The following is a 23,531-nucleotide window of genomic DNA, read 5'->3' on the forward strand; positions in this document are numbered from 1 at the left end:
CGGCGCCGCAACCCGCCTCGGTGCGCCCCGCGCGCTCCCGGGCCCGGGGGGCGGGGCGGGCGGGGCGGGGCGCGGGGCGGGCGGGGCGGGGCGCGGGGCGGGCGGGCCAATGAGCGCGCGGGGCGGGCCGGCGGGGGCGGGCGGGGCGGGGCCGGCGGCGGGGCGCGGGGCGCGGGGCGCGGGCGCACGCTGGACACCCGGTCGCGCGCGGCCGAGTGGCGGAGGCGCCCGCTGCAGTCGCCGCATCTCCGAGGTAAGAGGCCGCCGGCCGGGCCGGGTCGGGTCGGGTCGGGGCACCGGGCGCCGCGCCCCCGCCCCCGCCCCCGCCGCCCGCAGCGCCTGCCACCTGCGCCCGCCGAGCCCCTCCGGCGGCGGCCCCGCGCGTCCGTGCGCCCCAGCCCTGGGCTTCCCGCTGCGCGCCGGTGCTCCGGGGACCGCGTCGAGGCCGCGGGTATGGGGGCGCGGAGGGCGCGGAGGGCGCTGCAGAGGACGGGGGGTCAACAGACGGGCCCTGAGGCTGTGGCCTTGCTCGGCGTCGGTGCTCCACGCGGGTGGAGCCACACGGGGCCGGGGGCCGGTGGCTGCCGCCCGCCGGACGCGGGGAACCAGGGCTTAGAGGGTCCTGCAGCGCCGCCTCCGGGAGCCCCAGGGCCGCACAAAGGGCCGGGAACGAGGGGGACCCTTGGGCACAGACTCCGTCGCCCCTTGGGGTCCCAAGGCCCCCAGCCCACTGTTTGCGTCACCATCATCACTGCAGGTGAGGCTGTCAGACCTGCAGCCTGCGAATCCAGAAGCCTCCGGAGGGGTGTCTGTTCCCTCTCACACGTGAGTGTGGAACGCGGTCACGACTGGTAGCTTCCTTCGCGCCCCCCGGGGGGAGCCGGGCCCCAGCTACCCAAATGTAGCCCCCGAAATGAGGTGGCAAGAATATCCATTCCTGCTGCCCTGGTCTCGGGCATTTTGATAGGCGTTTTGTGCCTCTGATCATCAGACACCTTTTAGGGTAAGCTGGCTATGCTGTCATCGGTCTGCACGTTTATTGGTTAATTCAGCCAGCGTTTATTGGATGCCGGCAGGGTCTCTGGGGGACGATGAAAACAGGACCCGGTTCCCACTTCACACTCCCCACACCCAGCCCTCAGGGAGGACCCACTGTGGGGGGCTCTGCACAGCCCAGGGCAGCCCCTCGCCCCTAGGTGGGATGGGATCCTGAGTGCATGGGCCTCTGGGATGGAGTGCTGCGGAGAGCAAGCTTGGCACAGGCAGGAAACGGGGGAGGGGCAGGGAGCAGCCGGCTCCGACCGTGGTTAAACTGGATTCCATGACCCCTTCTCTGGTACCAGCCACTGCTCCCATCACATGGTCGGCATCACAGGGCTCCGTGAGGGGTGATGGGGGGAGGGGTGCTGCTGAATTCCCTGGGAGCATCTGCAGAAAGCTGTGGCTCACAGAGAGGTGTGCACTTCCCTGGGGAGAGGCCGGCCGGCCCAGAGAGGTGCCCTGCTATGACACGCCTGTCCACGCGTGCCACGTGCGTGTGTGGGCAGCCGGTGCAATGGGGATCAGGGGAGGCCAGGCCAGCTGTGGTCTCACCTTCCTGGCGTCTTTTGGCTCATCGTCCAGAGTGCTTTCGAGTCACAGTAAATCATGGTCGTAGCTACACACAGCCTGTACATCCTCAGGGCGGAAAATGTGCAAGTCACAGGAGAATCACAGAAAGAAATTGAAATCGTTCATCCTGCTTGAGGTTTGAGGGAAGGCTTTTAGCAGCCAGACCGTCCTCAGGGCAGCAGAACGCTCCCGGCAGGGGCGGCTGAGAATTAAAAGCTTCCTCTGGGAGAGGCCAGCTGCCTGCGAGCCAGGCCTATTTATAGTGGCTGATGTTGCTGGCGAGGCAGGGGAGCGTGTACAAGATGCCGTCTGGGGACCTCGGCCGGGAGGCTTGGGCGCCTCCGCTGAGGGCCAAGTGCACCTGAGCCCTCCGACCCTGGACCTGCGGACGCTGGCTCTGGGCGGACGGAGCTGGCCTCAGGTCCTGCCACTGAAGCAGCAGGTGCACTGGGGAGGAGGGGGGGTCAGATGTGGTGTCAGAACCCGCATCATCCTGCTCAGCAGCCAGCCCTCTTCCCAGGGGGAGCCCCCCGCCCCGCACCTGAAAGTCAGTCCGGGAATGGCTGTGATTTGCCCCAGGAGGGAGGGAGAGGGGACCCTCCAGGAATCCTGGGGTGAAGGGCAGCTCCACATAGGGCCTGGCTTGCCGATCCCAGGTCTCATCTGATCTGGGGAGTCAGGCTGGCTCCCGACCAACCCAGCGAGGGCACATGGTGGCCGCTCGGTTGTCAGTGGCAATGTCACGTCCAAACGCAGGACCTTCTTTGGTGAAGAGTCAAAAGTCTGACAGAGTGTGAGAACACAACCACTCGAAGCCTCCTCCCCGCCTCCCGCAGAGCTGTGCTCCTCTCCTTCACAGGCGGGCCTGAGGGCCTGCCCTCCAAGGAGCATGCTCACCCCGACTTTTTCTTTTAATTAGGTTTATGGCAGGCAGGCAGGCTCTTAACTTTCCTCAAGCCGAGACATTAAAACCACCTGGAGCCTTTTCTGCTCCTCCTCCCGTGATTCGGTTCACCCACTGTCCCTGCATTGTCCCTAGATTGTCCCTAGCGCATCTGGGTGACTTTCTGCCCTCGGCCACGCTTCCCCATCCCATCCGTTCACACTGTGTGATTGCGTGTCTGCCGAGCACCGGCCAGGTGTCAGGGGAGCAGAGGCAGCCTCCACTTGGGAAGCTCTCCCTGCAGTGGGGATGCCGCTCAGCAGCCAGCCTCCTCCGGGGACCCCGCATGGCCTCACACACCCCAGTGTCCCATCTGCACCTGGGAGGGGTCAGCCGGGTGGGTGGGGTGTGGGTGTGGCCCCTGAATCTGACCCAAGCTGGCTCCCCAGACCCTGTGGCTTCCAAAAAAGCCACCTTCTTACCAGCCCAGGTGGACACACGGCACGTGCCTCACGGTTCTCGCTGCTGTCCGCCTTCCGACCCTCAGCCCTGCTCTGGGCGTCTAATGCTGGACAGACAGCCCCAAACCAGGGTAAGACAGCGACCACGTTGGCTTTGCTTATGGTCTCCATCTGCTGGCCGGGCAGGGCCACCTGAGGCTACCCTGCTCGCTCACATCTGGACACAGTGGTCTCCCTGTGCCAGGACAGAACCCAGGGGGTGGTCTCCCCATCCTGGGGCTGTGCCCCCTGGTGCAGGCAGCTAGGGAAATGCCCCCAATTCATGGGTGGGAGACGGTTTCTGGGTGCTTCTGAGAGCCCGTTGTGGCTGCCCCTGTGCCCCCAGCCCCGTGCCCCTGGGCCACCCTGCCCCCTGCACCCTCCTGCTCTGCGACTCTGTCCTCCCGCTGCTGCAGGTGCCTGGGGCAGGTGCCAGCGCCCCAACTGCCAGGTGCCTGCCCCGGGGCCTCTCCCGCCGCCTCCCGGAGGCATCCCTGCAGGAAGTGCCATCCAGGGTCCCGCCTGTCTCTCTAGAGTCACTGTCTCTTCCTTACTGACCTGGAGGGTCCTCCCCACATTCTGGAGACAAGCCGATGTCCACCAGGCAGGACAGGTCTCGACCCCCCCCCCCCCCCCCCCCGCGGCTCACTGACTGTCTCCCCTTCCATGAGCAGGAGTTCTTGATCTCCAGAACTATCTCCTTTGAGGACAGGGATTTCTGAGTCTTGTGTGTTCCGAGGAGTGGCTCCGTGGCCTTTCCTGCTTCAGTCTGTGACGCCCATGTCCCCGCACTTCCATGGCCTTCAGCTCTTCACCGTTTATTGAAAACACGCTCGTCCCATTTTCCTGCAGGGCCACCTGGTCACGCCTGTGCCCATGCAGGCTTCCCGTCCCGTCCCTGCGCCAGGGGATGCCATCCTTGTTCCCGAAGGTTCCCGGCCAGTCTCAGTGCCTGTGGACCGACCTTGTTCTTGTGTCAAGGTCACCGTGTGTCCACAGCGCTTCACCTAGGTACCCAGGCGTGAACATTGTCAGAGTGCATATCTGGGTTCAGTTAAACCTGCAGTTGACTTTAGGGACAAGTGGCCACCTTTCTAGATTTAGATTCCAACCCGTGTTTGTAAGGTCATCACTTAGATCTTCTGTTTCTTTCAATAATAGTTTCCTATGTTGATGGTCTTGTGCATCTTTTATGGGATTTATGTGTCTTCATGATATTTTAAATAGTTATTTTCTAAATACTTCGTATCGTCTGTCTTTGCTGCTCCGTGGGCGTGAGGCTGACCCCATGTGCTGACTGTGTGTCCGAACATCACTAAACCCACTGGCTGACCTAACAACCCAAGGGCTTCCTTGCAGTGTGGGGTGCATGACCCTAGAAATTGCAGCTCACGAGGTTTTTCTTCTCTGACCAGTTTCCTATCTTTCTTTCCTTTTCTTGTCTCATTATGCATACTCGCTCCAGCTTGAAAAGAAAGATTCAGTATTTTGTTCATCTTAAGTGTGATGATGTTTTAGTTTTTTGTGGGTGATCCTCTTTGTCAAATTAAGGGTTTTCCCCCCTTGTCCTGATTTGCTAACAATTTGTACGATGACTAGATGCTGAATCCATCAGATGCTCTGCCTGCAGGTGAGTGGACTGGGGTCCCCTGTGGTGCAGCTCCCCACCCCTATGCGGGGTGCGTAGGCTCAGCCCAGCAGCGGGCACTCCACGTGCACTGGGAGCCTCCCCTAAACCAGAGGCCCGTGTGCAGAGCGGCCACCTGAGTGGGCAGGTGTCATGTGGACATTCTCCCTGGGAGCCCGTCCTCAGGAATTGGCCCCCCTGGCCCCTGGGCTCTTGGTGTCCCCACCGCCGGCTCCTCTCCTCCACACCTGTCATCGGTGAGGGACGCTCCTCCTTGCGTCTTGCTGGCCACACAAGTGCTCGGGAGCCACAAGCACCTAGAAATTTATCTTCTCAGTCCTGGGGCCAGAAGTCGGAGATCCAGGTTGTGGGGGGGGGGGGGTCATGCTCCCTCCCAAGGGTCCAGGAGTGGTTCCTTCCCTCTTCTTCCAGCTCCTGGGGCCCCAGGGGCTCCTGGGCCTGTGGCTCTGCCATCATGTGGCCTCGTGTGTGTCTCTGCTCTTCCAGGAACACTTGTCATTGGATTCAGGGCCCCAGCTCATCGAGACCCCACCTGGAGAGCTTTACCTCCCTGGTATCTGCAAAGACGCTTTCTCTAAACAAGGTCACATCGCAGGTCCTGGGGGCTAGAATGTGGACTTGCCTTTTTCGGGGCTACCACTCGGCCCGTTACACTTGCCGCCTGCACGAGAAGCACCTGGGCGCCTGGGTTGCGCAGGCGCTGGGGGAGACACCTGGCCGGGTCCGGTGGGACGGGGCGGTGTGCAAGGGTGCCTGAGGGAGGGCTCAGAAGCTTCTCCCCATGTCCTCACCTCCTGCACGTGGTCACCTGTGTGGTCGTTGAGACCAGGTGTAGAGCGTGGGTAATGTGGCACCTGTGTCCATCTTCATGCCGCAGACGTGAGCTGCAAGTCATTGGAGCTTTGAAGGAGAGCTCTCAGGGAAAGCGCGGCCCAGACCGTGAGCCATGGGGATTCCAGTAGGTTCTCGTAGGGGCTGCCCTGGGCTGGTCTGGGGGCTGGTCTGGGGGCCTGGTGGCCTGGGAACCAGGAGCAGTGCACCGAGCCCCCTGCTCCTCTGTCCTTGCTGGTGCCCCGGGCCCGCTGTGCTGTCCTTGGCTCCAAGGCCCTCTCCTGGGAGCAGGGGGCTTGCCATGGTGCCCCTCAAGCCGTGCACCCCACACCCTTCATTTCCTTTGATCCACCTGCAGACGTGTTCAGCCCCACACTCCTGGCTGGCAGAGTTCTCAGACCCCCTGTGAGACTGGGGCCCTACCTGAGAAGGTGCCCCCAAATCCCTGACCTCACGGTGACCAGAGAATTACCTCCTTTCAAGACCAAGGGGAGGGCAACCTAGGGGCCCTTGTGGGTGGGCGGGTGGGGGTTAAAGATGCCCCCAGCCCACCATGGCCTAGGCCTTCCTCAGTTTCCCTTACTGGAAAGGCTCCTGCCCCATGGGGCTGTCTTGGGAAGCGCACAAACTGCCCTCGGCCAGTCCTGACCCCTTGTGCTGGTCGCCCTTGTGCTGGTCACCCCAAGTATCCCCCAGCCGGGCAGCGGCTCCTCGGGTCCAAGGGGGGACCCCCACAGTGACCTCACTGCAGGACAGCACAGGACAGGCTCGAGGCCCCGGGACACTTGGGGTGCAGACAGGACGCCCGCTTGCTGCCCTGCTGTCCGGAGAGAACTCCTGTTTGCTCTCCCCAAACAAGGGGAGTTTGGGGGGTTTGGTTTTACTCCTCAGGCAGCTCCTTGGGCAGCCACAGCCCGGGGCCCTCAGGGCTGCCTGGCTTCAGGGCCTGGACATCACGGCTCCGGGGACCTGTCTGGCCAGTGGCCTCAGGCGATGGGCCCTAGGACCCGAGCGGGGTCCTGCTCACTCAGCTCAGGTCACGCCAGCACTTGTACTGGGACTTCGACATGGGGGCAGGGATCTCGGGGCCGCGTTCTGCGGACAGTGGGATTCCGGACTGTCCTGGTGTCTCGGGAGTGCGCGGCGGCTCAGAAAGGCCGCTTTGTCTGCCCCTGGAAGGCTCTCACCGCCTGGAACGGCCCTCAGCTGGGACGAGTGGTCATTCACATCGAGTGTCCAAGGCAGCCACGGAGTGGGGACCACGTTGATAAAAAGTGTGAACAATTGCCAAAGGGCCGTGTTGTGTTCAAGTGCACTCAGACATAGAGCCGAGGACGTGGGCCCGGGGGTCATCCCGGGGTCCCCACAGGGTCTGCGGACAGGTGAATCGAGGACGCGGGCGTGGGGGGTCCTACTGGGGACTCAGGGTGGCCTTTGCTCCCATTAGGGGAAGCACCGAGGGTGACACAGCTCTCGACCCTGAGGCTGGGGCCTGAGCTTCCAGAGGGCCCCTGGGCCCTGGCGGAAGGCAGTGGAGCAGGGAGGTAAGCCACATGGAACGTTCTGGAGCGCGCCATCCCGGGAGGCTTGCTGCCCGCACCCACCTGCATCCCATACTGCGGCCATGGGGCCTCGAGAGGCGGGGAGGCACAGTCCCCTCTGGTCCTTTCCCCTCCGTGTGCACATGTGGCTCGTTGTCCCTGGCTGGCGGCAGGCCGGGCCTCCTTGTGGGCACCCTCCGCTCGCTCCGTGGGCAGGTGTGCTCCCGGCTGCCCGCAAGCTGGAGCTGGAGCCAGCTGGATGCATCCACGGGAATGCTTGCGTTTCTGGGGCCCTCAGGGTTTCTTGCCCAGAAACAGGATCTGTCAGGACCTGGGGCCTGGGAAACGTCTAGGGGCTGCAGCACCCACGGCTTCCCCTGGACCAGGCCCAGGTGTGAGGACTCAGAGGACGTGGGGCGGGTGGTTCCCATGGGAGTGAAGATCAGGGACGCTGAGCAGGAACACAGGGAGGGCCGGGTGGCTTCCGGAAGCTTCCCTCTGATGCTCCTGCCCCCAGAAGCCCTTTCCCCCTGCAGGGCCTGTGGTGTCTGCAGGGACCCAGAGCCTGTTTCTCAAAAAAAATTTTTTTTAAGATTTTTATTTATTTATTCACAGAGACACAGAGAGAATGAGAGGCAGAGACACAGGCAGAGGGAGAAGCAGGCTCCATGCAGGGAGCCTGGCATGGGACTTGATCCAGGGTCCCCAGGATCACGCCCTGGGCTGCAGGTGGCACTAAACCACTGCAACCAGGGCTGCCCCAGAGCCTGTTTCTCAATCCAGCTGGCAACACCGTGTGTCCCACCCCCAGACCCCAGGGTACCCAGAGGGGTTGGCACTTTGCCTTTAGTGGAAGAGGTTAACACAAGAAGCCAAGATGAGATCTCGCCTGGGGGGAGGTGGGCGCTGCCGGGGGCGCCGAGCGGTGGCAGTGTCTCCAGGAGCTTGGAGGGGAGCAGGCCCGTGGGCTTCGGGGTCACTGTCCCCCCATTCAGGTGGGAGGCTGCATGGGTGCCAAGGACACCACTGCCCACCCGGTTAGCTGAGAACGTTTTGTCTCTTTGGGTTCGCAGTGAACCCTGGGATCCAGGTGCTGCAGTTGCAGGATGTTTTCTGGGGAGACTGGTTCTCCGCATTCGCCTGTTGTCTCCGAGGTGTGGACTTACACCGCCCTGTGAGCAGACGTCCCAGGCTGCTGGGGTGTGATGGGGCGGGCCTGGCCCCCCTCGGGGATACGGCTTCCAGTGTCAGGAGGTCTGCAGCTGCAGGCTCAGGCCGGAGCCCTGGGGGCCTCAGAGTGGGGCCAGGGGCAGGTGGGCAGGGAGGAGGGGCCAGAGGTTCCCAGCGAGGAGGGGCCCAGGAGGGCCCAGGGGGCGATGGAGCCAGCGGCATGTGGCGTGCTGGGGCCTGGGGTGACCTCTGTGTCCCTATGGCCGGTCCAGGCTCCCAGACATGTGCATCCTGCCAGCCCCCACCTTGCCCCACTCTGCTTGTCATCCCTGGGCCCCCATCCAGTGGGAGTACAGCTTGTCACCGAATACCTGGCCCCACTGACCGCGCACACCTGCCCCTGCTCACTGCGCACACCTGGCCCTTGCTCACCGCACACACCAGACCCCACTCACCGCGCACACCCGGGCCTGTTGCAGGCACATCACTAACAGGGATTTCCTGTGCTCCTGGCCAGAGCTCTGTGTGCCGATGCCCATATGGAAACTGACAGTGGCTTGTCAGGGTCTGTCCTGTGTCACCTTTTCTCTAAGTTTTGCTTCACGAAGTCAAGGCTCAAGGAGGTTGCCAGAGTTATTCTGAAACGGAAGCCAGTTCATTTTGGATATTGGGCCCTTTGGCGTGGTGGTTGTTTGGAGCATTGGTGCTCCTGCGGGATCTGAGAAACAGCCTTCTGGTGGTGGGATAGTCCCTAAGTCTGGTGGACCCTTGGGGTCAGGCCTGCAGGCAGGGGCTGCCCTCGGGCTCCTCCCACTCTGGTCTGTAATTCCACCTTGGCAGGGCCTCTCCAAGCCCTTCTTTGAAAATGCAAATCCAGTAACACAGTCTGCACCACACAGTGCTTTATCAGTCCCCTGCGGCTGGCCCCACGGGTCCCTCCCTCTGCTCTCCCCCCGGGACCCCTGAGGCCAGCAGTGGAGGGGGCCCAAGGGAGCTCAGCTGGCCCGTGTGGGCCTGATGCCGCAATGCTCGGTGCACTTGGCAGGGGCATCCCTTGGCCTCTGGCAGCCTCTACACACCCAGGATCCCAGCTCTGGCTCACCTCCTCCTCCCTCTCAGTCCCCGCAATTGATACATGTCTAAACAGTCTGGGGTCTTTTTGGGAAAGCAGATGAGTGAGGCCAAGGAGAGAGACTCTAGGGATTCACAGGGAGTGGGGGGTTGGGCCCGGGGAACTCCTCATGCTGAGGGGGCGCACAGGGCATTGGGACCACCCAGTCTGGCCAGCCAGAGAGCCCTGAACACACCTGGGCACACCTGATGGGCCTCCACCCCCCCCACCCCCCCCACCCCCCCCCTATGCAGGCTGGGCTCTCCTGGGGATGCAGGGCAGGGGAGAGTGGGGGGGGCGCGGGGGGGGGGTGGCAGGGAGTCCCGCGCCTCCCAGGAAGGCCTTCTTACGTGGGGGCGTCATCTCTGGGCAGCACCATGGCCCAGTCAGCCTCTGCTGGAGACCTCAGGCTTTTTAAAATGAATTTTACCATTATTACCTCATCTTAGAAACAGCACAGGGATTTATCAAAGGACAGGAAGGAGTGCCCGGGATGTGAGCCCTCCCACCTCAGCCCAGCAAGCTCCTGTTTCAGACAAAGAAATGGTGTCACTGATAATACTGGAAGCGACGGTGTCACCTGGCCTGTGTTCTGAGTCCCCGTGAGGGCGGGCGCTCCCTGTCCCCAGGTGGGTGGGAGCCCTGAGGGTCCGACCCATGTCTCCACCATCGTCCTGCCGCTGGAGCTCCGTGGACACGGGTCCTGGTCCTGCGGCTATACTTCTGCGGCCCCCTGGGGATGCAGGGACGGCTGGGGGCTGTTGCCTTTGAGGACATCAGGTGGCGTTGAGCTGACCTGGCTCTGCTGACCGTCTCCGTCCGTACGGCCGCCCCCAGCCCGGGTGCTGAGCCCTGGCCTCCTCTGGGCAAGCTGGTGCGGGGAACTCAGGTGGGCAGCGGTGAGGGGAGCGGGGGGCGCCACCACCTGTGGGCTCTGCTGTCCAAGCTGCATTCCCCTCCTGCTGAGCCCCCGAGGCCTGGACGGCCACCCACAGCTCCTCTGGGACGGCCGCACACCCCTGAGGGGCTCAGGCATCCCCAGCTCCTGCCTGGGCCAGCAGCTGTGACACAGCGACGGGGCGGGCAAGCCCCTGTGGTCCGCAGGGACCCACCAGCTTGGGGACCAGGTGCCCCACAAAGGCAGAGACCCACGGACAGGTGGCAGCCGGCTCTGCCGAGCTCCTGACAGCAGGGACCCTATGGTGGCCTCCCTGGCACGGGTCGTCCCCCCCACCCCGGGCCCCTGGGTGCTAGGTCGCCAGGCTCAGCTGTGAGTCCCCCTCCCATCGCGGGAAGGCTGTCGTTCTGGGGAGGACACGGTGGCACGGTGGCGGGCAGGAGGGTGGCGCCCATTCTGATGTGTGTGGCCCCTCGGGGGCCCGGTGACCCTTCTCCGCTCCCCCCCCCAGCAACATGGCTGACAGTAAGGCCAAGTCCGCCAAGGCCGCCAACAAGACGCCCCCCAAGTCCCCAGGAGACCCTGCAAAGGACAGGGCAGCCAAGAGGCTGTCGCTGGAGACGGAAGGTGCCCCCGAGGGGGCGGCGGCCACGGCCCCGGAGCTCAGCGCCCTGGAGGAGGCCTTCCGGCGGTTTGCTGTGCACGGGGACACCAGGGCCACCGGGAAGGAGATGCACGGCAAGAACTGGTCGAAACTGTGTAAGGACTGCCAGGTCATCGACGGGAAGAACGTGACTGTCACCGACGTGGACATCGTCTTCAGCAAAATCAAGTAAGTCCCGGCCAGGCCTCACCTCTGGGGCCCCTCCCTGCTCGGGATGGGATGTCGGGGTGCCTTGGGTGGGGGCCCGGCCCGTGGGCCGCTGCACTGGCCGTGGGGCGAGAGCAGGTCCCTCGGGTGGGTGGGCAGGCGGGCAGCGCGGCCCTGGGTGAGCGCGGTGAACGTTGACGACAGAACCGCTGGCATCGGTGCATCCAGCCTGGACTCGGTGACAGCTTCCTCCTGGACGCAGGGGTGTCAGGCATCGTTACCCGCCCCCCCATTCCGCTGGCGGCCCTCCGGCCCAAGGGCCTCCTCCTGCCTTGCAAATGCCATGACCAGGCCTGCGAAAAGCAGCGGTGCCCCCGAGGCTACCTGGTGTCCACTGCTTGTTGGCTGTTGTTGGAAAGTAGCTTTCAGCTTATTAGCGACACGTGTTCGTCTGGGTCACAGTGTGCCGTCACCTGGGCATCTTCCATGTGAGGACTATGTGTCCTCCCTGCTCATGACTGGGCCCCCCATGCATTTGGCCATGAACAGTGTCTTCCGTCTGCATCTGCAGCGACTGGGCCTCCCTGTCACCAGACACCGATGTGTGTGTCCATCCCAGGGAGGTCTCCCTGACTTCCCGGGCTGACCACTGGCACCCGTGCCCACGACCTGAGGCCTCAAGGGCAGCTGTCACCATCAGGCCCTGTGGGGCAACACGGCAACCCTCTCCAGGGACAGGAGGCTGTTCGGGGCGGGGTGGGGGGTGGGGCGCCCACAGGCAGCCCCAGGAAGCCAACTGTTAGGAGCCAGCACAGAGCACTCACCAGGCAGAGGGGACATGGCCTTTCTGGTCCCAGGGGAACCAGTCAGAATTTACAGTCCAGGGTCCCTGAGGCACCAGAGCCCTGGGGTTGGGGATTCCCAAGGCCCAGGGTCAGAGGGAAAGGGAAAGGGAAAGGGCCGGAGTGTGGGTGGGGGAGGAGGTGAAGAGGGGGTACAGGTGGGGAGGAGGCGGTGAAGGGGGTGCAGGTGGGGAGGAGGAGGAGAAGGCGGTGCAGGTGGGGAGGAGGAGGTGAAGGTGGGTGCAGGTGGGGAGGAGGAGAAGATGGGTGCAGGTAGGGAGGAGAAGGTGAAGGGGGTGAAGGTGGGGAGGTGAAGGGGGTACAGGTGGGGAGGAGGAGGTGAAGGGGGGAGGAGGAGGTGAAGGGGGTACAGGTAGGGAGAAGGTAAAAAAGGAGGGTGCAGCTAGGGAGGAGGTGAAGCTCCGTGGTTGGTACGAGGCCCCAGGCAGTGACTTCCTCACCAGGACCTGGCTGCCCACCCCCCCGGGAGCCCAGGGAAGGGGTTCTCCCGGGGGACACCCAGAACCTCGAGGCCCGCCATCAGGCCTGGCTGTGCCTGCTGCTCCCTCTGACCCCTGTATTGTCTGTGGGGCAGGGCCCTGCAGAGGGCAGGTAGGCTGACCCCGGGGTACCTCATCAGCCCCCACTGTGCCCGGGCACCAGTCCCCAAATCCGGGGACTGCCCAGCAGACTGACCACCCCTCTGACTAGGCATTCTGTGGTGGCATTGGGGCCCGGGTGTCCAGTCGGGTGTGTCTCCTTATGCCCCCCACTGTGGAGGCTGAGGACACAGCCTGTGGATGAATCAGCCCCCCACCCCGTCCCCGGCTGGGCACTCAGGGCCCTCCATGCATCGTGGGCCTGTTTCCATGTGGGGTCCAGCTGTGTGGAGCTTCGCGTGTGGGTGAGCCCCGCCCATCCCACCGCCCCACAGAGGCCCAGCCAGCTGGACCCCCACGCACCTGGGACGTGGGTTCCTAACCTTTTGCCACGCCTTGGGGTTTCCTCTAGTTCCTCCTGGGCCACAGGCTGACCCTGGAGAGAAAGAGCTGTGCGCTGCTCAGCCAAGTCCGCCTGTCCCCAGGGTCAAGTCCGCCTGTCCCCAGGGTCACTCCCACAGAGCAGGGACCATGGGTTGGGGAGTCTGGGGGGCGTGGCCTCATGACCAAGGACATTCCCAGGAGGGGCGAGCCAGGGAGGTGGTGCCCATAGGGGAGGGGGCCGGGTGGGGGCTGCATCTTGTCCTCTCCCGTGTGTCCGTGAGGCCCGCGGAGCCCGCCTCCCCCACCGCCCCGGGACGCCCGCCTGGCAGCCTGCAGGGGTCCCTCCACTTGCTGTCCCTCTGGCCCTGGACTGTGGAGATGCTCTCAGCAGCAGGGACTGGGCTCCGGCGTGGGGTCCTCAGCGGAAGGGCTTCAGAGGCTCTCTGGCGCCGCAGCCTCTGCCGGGTGGTCTGACCTGCTCTCCCTGCTCAGAAATGCCAGGCGGTCTGCGGTGTGGCTCCCGGGGACGGTCCAGGGTGGTCTCAGACAGGTGCAGCTGTGCTGGCCGACCCCCAGACGTCAGGACGTGTCTGCGGCACAGAGCTTTCACGGAGCGCGAGCTCCCACACGCCAACAGGAGCCCCGAGGAGGCCCCACAGGGTCTCCCCACGCCCTTTCCTGGGGTGTCCTCCAGGTCCTGAGCATTGGGCCTTGGGACACCATGTGCACCCAGGAGACATGGACAGACCGGGAGCGGGAGAACCATGCTGACTGCCATGGCCACTGGGGAAGGAGGCAGGAGGCGCCACTGGCTCCCATACCCCCGGCGCCAGCACACACGTTGAACCGCCGGGGACAGGAGACTGGGGCTCTTCTGTGGCCGTCTGTTCCTGCCACTTAAACTGCCTCCGAGCTGCTGCATGTGGGCTTTTGCACACATATGCACACACGTGCACCGTTGCATGCAGGTGCACTCGCAGGTCGAACTCAGGCTCTCCACACCCTAGGTGGTGGGGAGGTGGCTCATTCCAAGGGCAGGTGCCCCAGACAGGCCCGGAGACCCTGTGTGCAGGAGGCACGGGCAGCCCACCAGCCAGGGAGGAATGGGGGTCCTTCTGCCCACCTGTGGTGCACTGGCGTCACTCATGTGGGCCCCAGGAGGGGAGCCCCATCTGGTTGCAGTCCCTGTCCTGGGAGCGGGGCGGACAGTGCTCACTTATAGGCTGAGGCAGGGACTGTCTGGTGAGGGGGCAGTGGTGCCCTCAGCCCGGCATGGGGTCATGGTCACAACAGTCACACTAAGCTGCGCTGGCCCCAAGGGCACCTACCAGGGAGCAGGCACAGGGCCCTTGCCTGGGTAGGCTTGCGGGGCACCTTGGAGGGTGTGGTGGGGGCCCCTGCCCTTGTCCCTGGAAGGGTCATGGGGTCCCCCGTCCGGAGACCCCAAGGAGCCTGTTAAAAGTTGTTTTCATTTGGCCTTGTCAGGGGGGTGGTGGCAGGCACATGCGCCAAGGGGTCTTGGGCAGTTCCTCCAAGCGGCGGTCACGGCAGGAGCGCCCGTGCCTCGTGGGAGCCACGGCGTGGAAGGCGTGGAAGCTCCGAGGCGCTGACTGGTGGAGAGGCGCCCGCTCTCTGTTTGCGGGCGGTTGCCATGGCTCCGCGGGCGGTGGCGCCAGCCCGGGTATCTGCGGGCTTTGTTTAGGTCCTGTTGCCACGGCAGCGCTTGTTTGTTTTGATGTTACTATGTGTTAAATTTTAAACAAATTTCTTGCAGCTCCACACCAGGTCTTGATTGAACACTATTGTTACGGAGACAAAGGCTCCTGCACCCTCCCAACCCGAGGAGCCGACGGGGCAGTCTGAAATATTAATTAGTCCAGACTTGGGTGCACAGTAGGAATGTCACCCTGAAAGCCCTATTTGGGGAGCCCAGGATGACGGCCCGTCCTGCCTGCGTGCTTGTGCTCAGGTCAGGCACAGGCGGAGAGGCCAGGCCCGAGGGTGCAGAGGGCGGCGGGCGTCTCCATCAGCCTCGCGTGTTTCCTGGGTGCCCTGTGTTCGCAGTGAGGGGCTGTTTCCCACCTGGGCGGGTGCCGCCGACTGAGCAGGTTAGGAAGCAGCGGGCTGGCGGGGCTCCCTGCGGCCTGTGGGCCACCAACCTGCTCCGTTCTTGCCACATGCCCTGTGGCCCCGGCCAGGGCATGGCGGGAACGGTCTCAGGCAGGGAGCTGGAATGGCAAACACTCGCCACCATGTCCAGTGCCTGGGGCGGGGGATCCCCCAGGACACTATGGGGGTTGGCGCCCGCAGGAGGGGCGGGTGGAGCCCTGATGGGCCTGGGGGCTCCTCGCTCCAGGCTGCGTGGGATTCAGGGTCAGCAGTGGTGGGCAGGTGACAGGCAGCACAGAGCCTCTGCGGCCAGGGTCAAGGCCGCACAGCACAGGAACCAGGTTGTTCCTGGCCTGCTGGCTCCTCGCCAGGTTGATGTGGGCGCGGGGTCCCATGCACGATGGCCTTTTAAGAGGATGACCTTTGCCAAACACCCAGAAATGGTTTCGGTGACCTCCACGTTATCCGTCCCCACAGCCCACCCCATGCCATAGCCAGGATGGCAGTTACGGGTGGCGGGGGGCGCCCAGGTCAGGGGCAGCATCGCAGCCGTCAGTGGCAGAGGGGAGCCGTGGGCGGGAGCCGGGGCAGGTGTGACCGCAGTAGGTGGTCCTCCTGGGGCACAGCATGCAGTCGGAGCTGCTCCAGGTCACGTCCACAGCGAGGTTCCCAGGGGCCCCTTCTTCCCGCGGAGCCTCACCAGGGCCCTAAGTGGCCCCTCAACGCCCCACTTCCTGCCTGCACTGGTGTCCTGGCTGGCCAGATGGCTGTCTGGACAGGTCATCCAGGGCCCTGGCTTTGAGGGTCAGGGGAGCCAGGGAAAGCCAGCAACTTCCAGCCGGGGGTGGCAAGTTATCTGATGAGCCAGGACGCCGGCACCACCTCTGAGAGAGGGGCTCCCGGGAGTGCCATCGAACCCGATGCTCGGAGGTGCTGGTGAGGAGTGTGCGGTTCTCACACATAAATCTGTCTCTGGAGGGCTGTGCTGGTCCTTGCCTGGCTCCTTGATGTCCCTGGGTGACCTCTGGCACTGGCAGGGTCCAGCCCCCTGCCCGCCCACAGTTAGGTTAGAGGCCTGGGGGACACAGGGCTTGGGAAGCAAAGTGAAACCCCAGCTCACAGGGCCTTGTGTGACCAGTGACCCCCTCACTGCAGGGCCGGCCCAGCCTGGAGCTGGGGAGAGAGGGGATTCATTGTGGGGACACCCTCCAGTTCTGTGAACTCTGGAGAACAGGCTCACTCTGTGTCCAGAGAGCGGTGTAATGTGATCAGTGTCTCTGGGGAAGAGACAGGCATTGTCATTCTAGAACTTGCTGGGGACAGCTCTCTGCAGCAGGGCGCCGGGTCCCCTGGGGCGAACTCCTTGCTGGGCAGTCACGGTGGGGACACTTGGGGACACCCAACCCAGCCAGGTGGAGCGGGCAAGTCAGCCTGAGGCCTGTGTGTCCACCAGATCTGAATGTGGCCTCTGGCAGGAGTCCCCATCAGCCATCCCCCCACCCCCAGCCCAAGTGACTCACACTGGTGGCGCCTGGTGCCGCGGTGCCCAGAGAGGGCTGCGTGCTCCGGCAGCCAGTCACTGGGCTGGCCGTCAGGCCTGGCATCCACACGCTGCCTGGGCAGGGCGTGAAGAGGAGACAGGAGTGCCTTTGATGGCTGGAGACAAACAAACAGGGCCTCGCTGGGTGGCAAGGCACGCAGGGTTCTCCGTGTGGGGCCGCTGTTGTGGGGACTGTGCTGCTCCAGGGGTTCTGCTCGGAGGCTGCACGGGGGTCAAAGCTGATTGCTTCGGGAGCAGGACCCACTGCCCACCACTGGATTTGGGGAAGCCCTGTGTCCACCAGGTCACCAGCCCCTGCGGTGTGGTTGGGACCAGTGCCACAGGATGGACTGGGGGGAGAGGGGGCTGTGCTCAGCATCCAGGCTGGCTTCAGACACACACATAAGGCGCCCAGGAGCCCCTGTGTGTTCTGTCCGTCCCTTCGCTGCTGAAGGACACTTGGCTCGTAGTTCACGTGGGGCTCCAGTCTGTTTCTCCCATAGAGCCCAGGTGCGGGGAGCGGGAGCCCTAACTGCCACCTGCCTGAGTGGACACCGGGTCTGAGCGCCCTGCTGCCCACGCCCTCTCAAGTGCTCGTGTGAGCACTTTAGTCCCACCAGGTGTCCCGTGGGTGTGCACTGGGCCCTCACCATGGGCCAGGTGGGCTCAGGGTTTGCTGTCGAGTCTTCTGGAGACGCCGTTTGGTTCAGGGATTCTACTCAAGTGTTTGACGTTCGGTTGTTCCTATGGTTGAGTTTGAAGGGTTGTCCATTTCAGCTGTCTGTACGTGTTCCCTCCCCGCCTGCAGCTGGTTGTGGGACCCTCATAACCGCGTCTTTTGAAGGGCGTGGTTTTTAAAATTTTGGTGAATTCCAATTTCTTTTCTTTTCTCTTATGGACTATTTTGGTGCCATTTCTAAGAAATCATTGCCTCACCCGAGGTCACAAAGATTTTGTTAGAACTCTTCCCGAAGTTTATAGTTTTAGGATTTATGATTAATCTAGGGCTGGGGTTTAATTTCTGTATGCACTGCAAGGCGTAGCTCAGAGCTGGGTCGCCGGCTGTCCCCACACCATCTGTTGAGAAGACGTCTCTCTCTGCTGGACCGCCTTTGCGCAAAGCCTTGTGCGGGTTTGTCCCCATGGCTGTGAGGTTATCAGATCCTCAGCCTGTTCTTGGCTTCGTAGGCCCTCTGCTCACGGGCATGGACAGCTGCCTGCGGGGTGCTGCAGAGTGCTGCGGGGTGTCCCACTCAGGATCCTGCTCCCATAGCTGTCCTTGTGCAGCGGCGAATGCCTCCACAGGACCTGGTTCTAGAACACTGACGGTTTGCCAAATGGATTAGCAGGGGGTGAGCCAGGCGGAATGGCAAAAATGGTGTTGAGCTAAAATGATAAAAGATGCAGCCAGTTCAGAACCTTCTGGAATCTCATGAACGGCCTGTGGTAGGCAGCACACAGCTCTCATGGTGTCCTTCAAGGGGGGGCAGTGTCCAGCTGGGGGTGGTGGGGGGCCCAGGAGGTGGGGGGATGCAGGCCCTGGGCTCATTTTACTGGGTGTACTGAGGAGGCAGCCGCCCCTGGTGATAAGAGGGATGTTGGGCTGCGGTGACCCCAGGCCAGACCCAGCCTCTGTGCTTCTTGCCCTGACTTTCCCTCCTGCTTGGAGTGGACGCCATATACGCCCCATTTTAGAAGCAGACAACAGCTTTGTTTTAATGTCCAGTTGTTCATAAAGGATGTGGTTCCTTTAAGCTTTTTTTCCAAGACAATTTATATTTGCTGCCGTCGCCCATAGCGACCGACTGTTGGGCATAAACAGTGCACAGCAGGGCGGGGGAGGGGCATAGTCTGTATTTTAATGTTACACCCGATTTCTGCTGTGGGAGCGAGGCAAGGGTTCCCCGATGTCAGTGGGCCCCAGGGTGGGAGCAGGGTCCCCTGAGGTCAGCAGGTTCAAAGGGCACCCTGGGGGGAGTGGCCCCGGCCAGCCCTGAGAGCTCTCTCCCTCAGAGGGAAGTCCTGCCGGACCATCACGTTCGAGCAGTTCAAGGAGGCGCTTGAAGAGCTCTCCAAGAAGCGATTCAAAGATAAGAGCAGCGAGGAAGCCGTCCGCGAGGTGCACAAGCTCATCGAGGGCAAGGCCCCCATCATCTCAGGGGTGACGGTGAGCATGGCTGGCAGGGACTCCCCAGGGAAGTGTGGCTCCTGGGGCCTGGGGTCAGTCAGCAGGAGGCCCCTGAGGCTCATGGGGGCACCCCACTCTCTCCTCTTGCAGAAAGCCATCTCGTCGCCCACTGTATCTCGACTCACAGACACGACCAAGTTCACGGGCTCCCACAAGGAACGCTTCGACCCATCGGGCAAGGGCAAGGGCAAGGCAGGCCGCGTGGACCTGGTGGATGAGTCAGGCTACGTGCCGGGCTACAAGCACGCAGGCACCTATGACCAGAAGGTGCAGGGGGGCAAGTAGGCAGCCTGGTGGCCCCTCTTGCCAAGGCCCGCACCACCTCACACTTCATTACATTCCTGTGCTCCTTGGTCACAACTCAAGACTCCAGGGTCCGGGTGGCTGTGGGGGCAGCACCCGGGCCTCCTCCTGCCCGGGGGCCGGCGTGCTTCTCTCTGACCCCCAGGTAGGGCTCCTGAACTCACTGACCTTTTATAACACACCTGCCTCGTCCAGTGCCGGCCACCAACATATGGCCTTTTCCAAAGTGTCTCCCAGGACCAGACCACACTAGCCACCTAGCTTATAGGCCAGAGGGCCACCGTAAAGGAGCTGGTGGGCCACAGGGGTGAGTGGGACAGACCCTGTCAGAGGTGGTGCCAACCTCCTGACCTCTAGGCCCATCCTAGGAGCCTCGAGGGCAACATGAGCTAATGCACTAACCAGCAGCACCAAGAAAACCAAGCGAGAGCCAAACAGGACACTGTGCAGGTGTGAGGAGGTGGGATTCGTATGTGCCCGCATGCGCACACATGCTCACGCACGTGCTTGCTCACACACACACACACCTGCACATACGTCATGTAACCAGAGGCTGGTGAGCAGGGGAGGAAGATGAGCCAGTGAAAGGTCTTCAGTGGCTAAAGGAACACGGTTTGAAGTGCAAAGCCTGAAGATTTCCAAATGGAACCTGAGGACAGTTCACTTCATTGTGCTTTTCTAAGAAGAAATAAGAAATGTGTTTATGGGTCTGGGAACATTGGGAATTCCATTTCTGCCCCTTCCTTTCCTGCTGTCTATGTCCCAGGTCAGGACACAGTCACTTGGCTGGCATGACCAGGCGTCCTCTGCCCCAGGCCCTGTCCTGCCCCTGGGGCCTTAGGGCTGTACGCCCACGTGGCGGATCCCTCTGTGCTAGCACATGGCACAAACCTTAGTGGTTCGCTCTCTGCGGTGAGGTGTCCCTGACCTCTCCCAAGCCCTACGCGGGCAGAGAACCACACACCAACCAGGCCTGGGAGGGGCTCTGAGGCCTGCAGCATTGGCTAGCATTTGGTTTCTCCGTGAGGCTGGTCAGGGGACAGAGCATTAGGGCCCCTGTCACAGTGGCCCCACAGGAACACGTCCCTTTGCTTAAGTGCAGCCAATCCTGGAGAGTGACTGGTGGGGCTGTGTGGTCCTGGCACTGGTCCTGGGAAAAGCCCTCAGCAGCCTCAGGGAAATGCTTCCTGGAGCCCATCCACACTGCCACTGTTAGGTGTCCAGGCAGCAGCTGATTGGGGGCACCCCCTTCCTGGGTATGGCCTGGCCTGCAGCACAGGCGGCAGAAATAAAGACTAGTACCACAGTGGCACGTGCACCTGCGTCCCTGAGCCCAAAGGGCACTCTGGCTGTTGCTGGAGCTGGGGACAGTCCCTGGTCTGCGCAGAGGGGCTCAGGACCTGCACTCCCATCCAGCATGGTCCCTGTGAAAGGACAGCATCTCCACCAAGCTCCTCACTCACAGGCTTCCTCTCACCCCCAGCAGGGCCTCGACCCATGGGCGGTTGGCAGTGGCTTCGCCAGCAGCTTCCTTCTAAGGATCTAGAACTTCGAAGTGCATTAAAACAGAAGAAATGATGGGTCACAGGCTTTGAGTTACTTCTAAGACACAATTTCTGAGCTGCCTACCCTCCATTCCATGGCAGGGAAGGCAGGAAAATAGAGGACCTAGTGCTGGGGGGGGAGAAGCAGGCAGGACACAGGGAGGACCCCCGCCCTGTGCCCCTCCACCCTTTCCCAGGCTTGACCCCTGTGAAGACCCAGCGGCGAGAGGAGAGTGTGGAAATGTGTCTGAATTCAACATGTGTTTCTCGACAACAAGCGGATCACAAGGCAGAAAGCTGTTTCCAGAACCCAAAAGCTTCTCCTCATGGTCATGGAATGGGCCTCCCCTCCAGACCCGGGTGAGGCACCCTGCTGGGGAGCGCCAACCACCAGAGGCAGTGGGGCTGCTGCTCCTGCCCATCAACAGCGGTGTCCTTGCAGCACAGATGCCAGGATCCAGCAACACCCCGACCCCACAGTGCGTGCCTGGTGAGCAGAGGGTGGGGGTCCCTGTGCCACTGCCTGTAGAGGGAATGGATGCCCCCTGGCCCAGAGTCCGCCTCGCCCCCCAGAAGTCTGTTCCCTGTCCCAGAGGGGGTCTCCAGGAAAAACAGCCTCCCCGGGACCACCCTGGGAGACTGGGATCTAAACAGCTGCCTGCCCCTGGAGACTCTGCCACAGCACCCTCCCCAGAGGAGGAGGAGGAGAGGAGCCCCTGTTCCACCACAAGGCACCAGTGCAGCAGCCCAGCAGAGCCAGGGGAGCCCAGCTGCTCGATAGCAGACCATCAGCGGACTTCTGATGAATGTTTCCAAATGCGTTCCTGACTCTTCTAACAGCACCTTCCCTTTGGGCTCAAATAAGAACCAAGTGAACACAGCTGGTCCCCCTTGGTGGCCCGCCCTGCCCCACAGCACAAGGTCCGCTTGGCCACAGAGGCACTGTGGTCCCCACCGCTTCCCCTCCTGTCCCAACCCGAGGCCTCCTCAGATGGCATCCTCTTCCCCAAAGCCTGGGAGACGCACCTCCCCTCTGTCAGGAAGGAGGGAGAGGTAGCAAAGACTTGGTCATGAGGCTTCTGTGGTCACCATTCTGTCAGTTTAAAATCATCTGCTCCATCTGTCCATGCACCCGTGTGCAGCCCTTGCAAACAAAACAGGTGCTTGGGCTGCACTGCACGGAGACACGCACGCATGTTCCTCCGTCAGGGTCTGCATAAGTGAGAACACACAGGCCGGGTGTGTGTCTGTGCCGCATGTTTTTATGCAATGCCAATTAGCTTCTACTAACCGTGGTTAACTAGAAACCCAACGTCTATCTGTGAATAAACGAGACTGCACAGCATGGAGGAGACAGGACACATTGTCAGGGAGGGCAGGGCTGACGGTGTCTGAGCGTCAGGAGGGAACTGGAGGAGCGCGCTCCACAGGATCACACCAGAATACTTATTTATTTCTACTTAAATGACAGGATAGGCAACTAGGCAGTGGTCAGTAACACAGTTAGCTTTACCAAAATGAAGTTCAAATCACTTTAAGTTTAGAATGCTGTAGCAAAAGATACGTATTTATACTGGAGTATTTTTTCACCTCTCACATTCTCAGTCCTAAGTTTGAGACCGATGGAAATCGGACCAGATGTGAGAAGCCAGGGGGTGGGGACATGGAGACGGCTTGCTGGCACCACTTCCTGTCTGTGCCACTCTGTCTCCACATCCCTGTGGTCACAGCTCAGCCCAGGCCATGGGTGTCCCTCTGGCCGCTGGTGGACCGGGACCGTGGCAGTGGGCAGAGTCTCCTGCCCCCACCCCAGGCTGCTTCTGTGCTCAGGCACTGTCTGTGGCTGCTTCAGCGCCGCATCAAGTGGTGGGGAAGAAACCTAAAATGTTCACCATCTGCCCCTTTATGGGGAGCGTGTGCGGGCCTGCCCTGGGGGCCCAGCCCAGTTCCCCTCTCCTGCAGCCTGCACCACATGGGGCACCCTGTCGTCACCTGTTCCGTGCAGGCCAGGTTGACAATTCAGCTGTACTGTGAAGTTACCAATAGGCTAGAATGTCCTTAAAACACCTACCCTCAGTAGCTCCCCACTACTGATTTACTACTGAACACTTGGTGGAACTGGGTGGGTCAGGGTGTGGCCCTTGTCCAAGGGCATGCGGAGGGCACGGCCCCAGGCAGGGCCGGCCAGTGGTCACCCTGACCTTTGAGATGCTTTCGCTCTCCCTTTTGACTCTTGAAAAACCAAACCAAGCCAAACAACAAAGGAAACCCGCACAACTTAAAAGAAAACTTGAAAGGGATCGTATACTACTAGTTTGTACTAAGTTTTTTTCAGGAAAGGGAAATAAATTTATATATATATGCAATATATTTTTACACTGTTTTGTTACCATTAGGGAGTTCTGAGTGTATCACTTTATCAGTGTGATGGTGACGTAGCGTCGACGTCTTGGGTGTTCTGACTCAGAAAGGCACATCTGTGGGCATCTAAGAGCCGTGCTCACCAGGAACGTCTATGGGTACAGGGTGGCCCTCCTCTCCATCCCCAGAGCGTGAGGCACGGTGTCACCTGTCAGACCTGCTATCAAGGCCTGGCTTGCAAACCTTTAGTGAAACAGCTCATGTCTGTCTGCATATTTCTCCTCCTGTGTTTGCTGTTGTTAACATTGTGTGTCAAATTGGTAAAGTGATAAATAAAGGTGTTGAAATGTGGATCGGTTACCCTCAAGGTGTGCGATTTTTAGCATCAATCACACACACAGGCCCTGGGAGGGGCTGAGAGAGGGACTAGAGCCACAGCCCGGGCAACCAGGTGAGATGTAATCTAGCCAGTGCAGCCCCAGGGCAGGTCAGACCCAGGAGGCTGGACCTAGAATTACGCATAAACATAGCGGCCCCAAAGGCAGGAATGAGGTCCTCACATGAGCTCCAATCTGACCTCCCACACAAGCAAAATAGTTCTCAAAAATGAATATAAAGGCATTTTAAGACCCCACGGGGAATTTCCACCAGCAGACA

At 61.8% G+C, this 23,531-nt stretch overlaps 2 protein-coding genes across 3 annotated transcripts in view; one reads left to right on the top strand and one right to left on the bottom strand.

The window, feature by feature from the left end:
• The first annotated feature begins 154 nt into the window (after window positions 1-154).
• Window positions 155-23,225, top strand: TPPP (tubulin polymerization promoting protein). 2 transcript variants are annotated; one of them, XM_072807425.1, is made up of 4 exons: window positions 155-253; window positions 10,705-11,025; window positions 18,492-18,645; window positions 18,757-23,225. In XM_072807425.1, the coding sequence occupies exons 2-4, from the start codon at window positions 10,709-10,711 to the stop codon at window positions 18,949-18,951; spliced, it is 666 nt and encodes a 221-aa protein (XP_072663526.1). In that variant the 5' UTR covers window positions 155-253; window positions 10,705-10,708; the 3' UTR covers window positions 18,952-23,225. The 2 variants fall into 2 exon arrangements, with proteins under 2 accessions (XP_072663526.1, XP_072663527.1); XM_072807426.1 differs by lacking the exon at window positions 155-253 and adding an exon at window positions 6,994-7,017.
• CEP72 (centrosomal protein 72) overlaps window positions 9,741-23,531 on the bottom strand; it is a 52,828-nt gene continuing 39,037 nt past the window's right edge. Inside the window, exon 12 of the mRNA XM_072807422.1 lies at window positions 9,741-17,864. Coding sequence (XP_072663523.1) covers window positions 17,732-17,864 — 133 coding nt within the window. The 3' untranslated portion in view covers window positions 9,741-17,731. The remainder of the gene's footprint in view (window positions 17,865-23,531) is intronic.

Source organism: Canis lupus, chromosome 31, assembly GCF_048164855.1.
Source record: "Canis lupus baileyi chromosome 31, mCanLup2.hap1, whole genome shotgun sequence".
Lineage (NCBI taxonomy): Eukaryota > Metazoa > Chordata > Mammalia > Carnivora > Canidae > Canis > Canis lupus.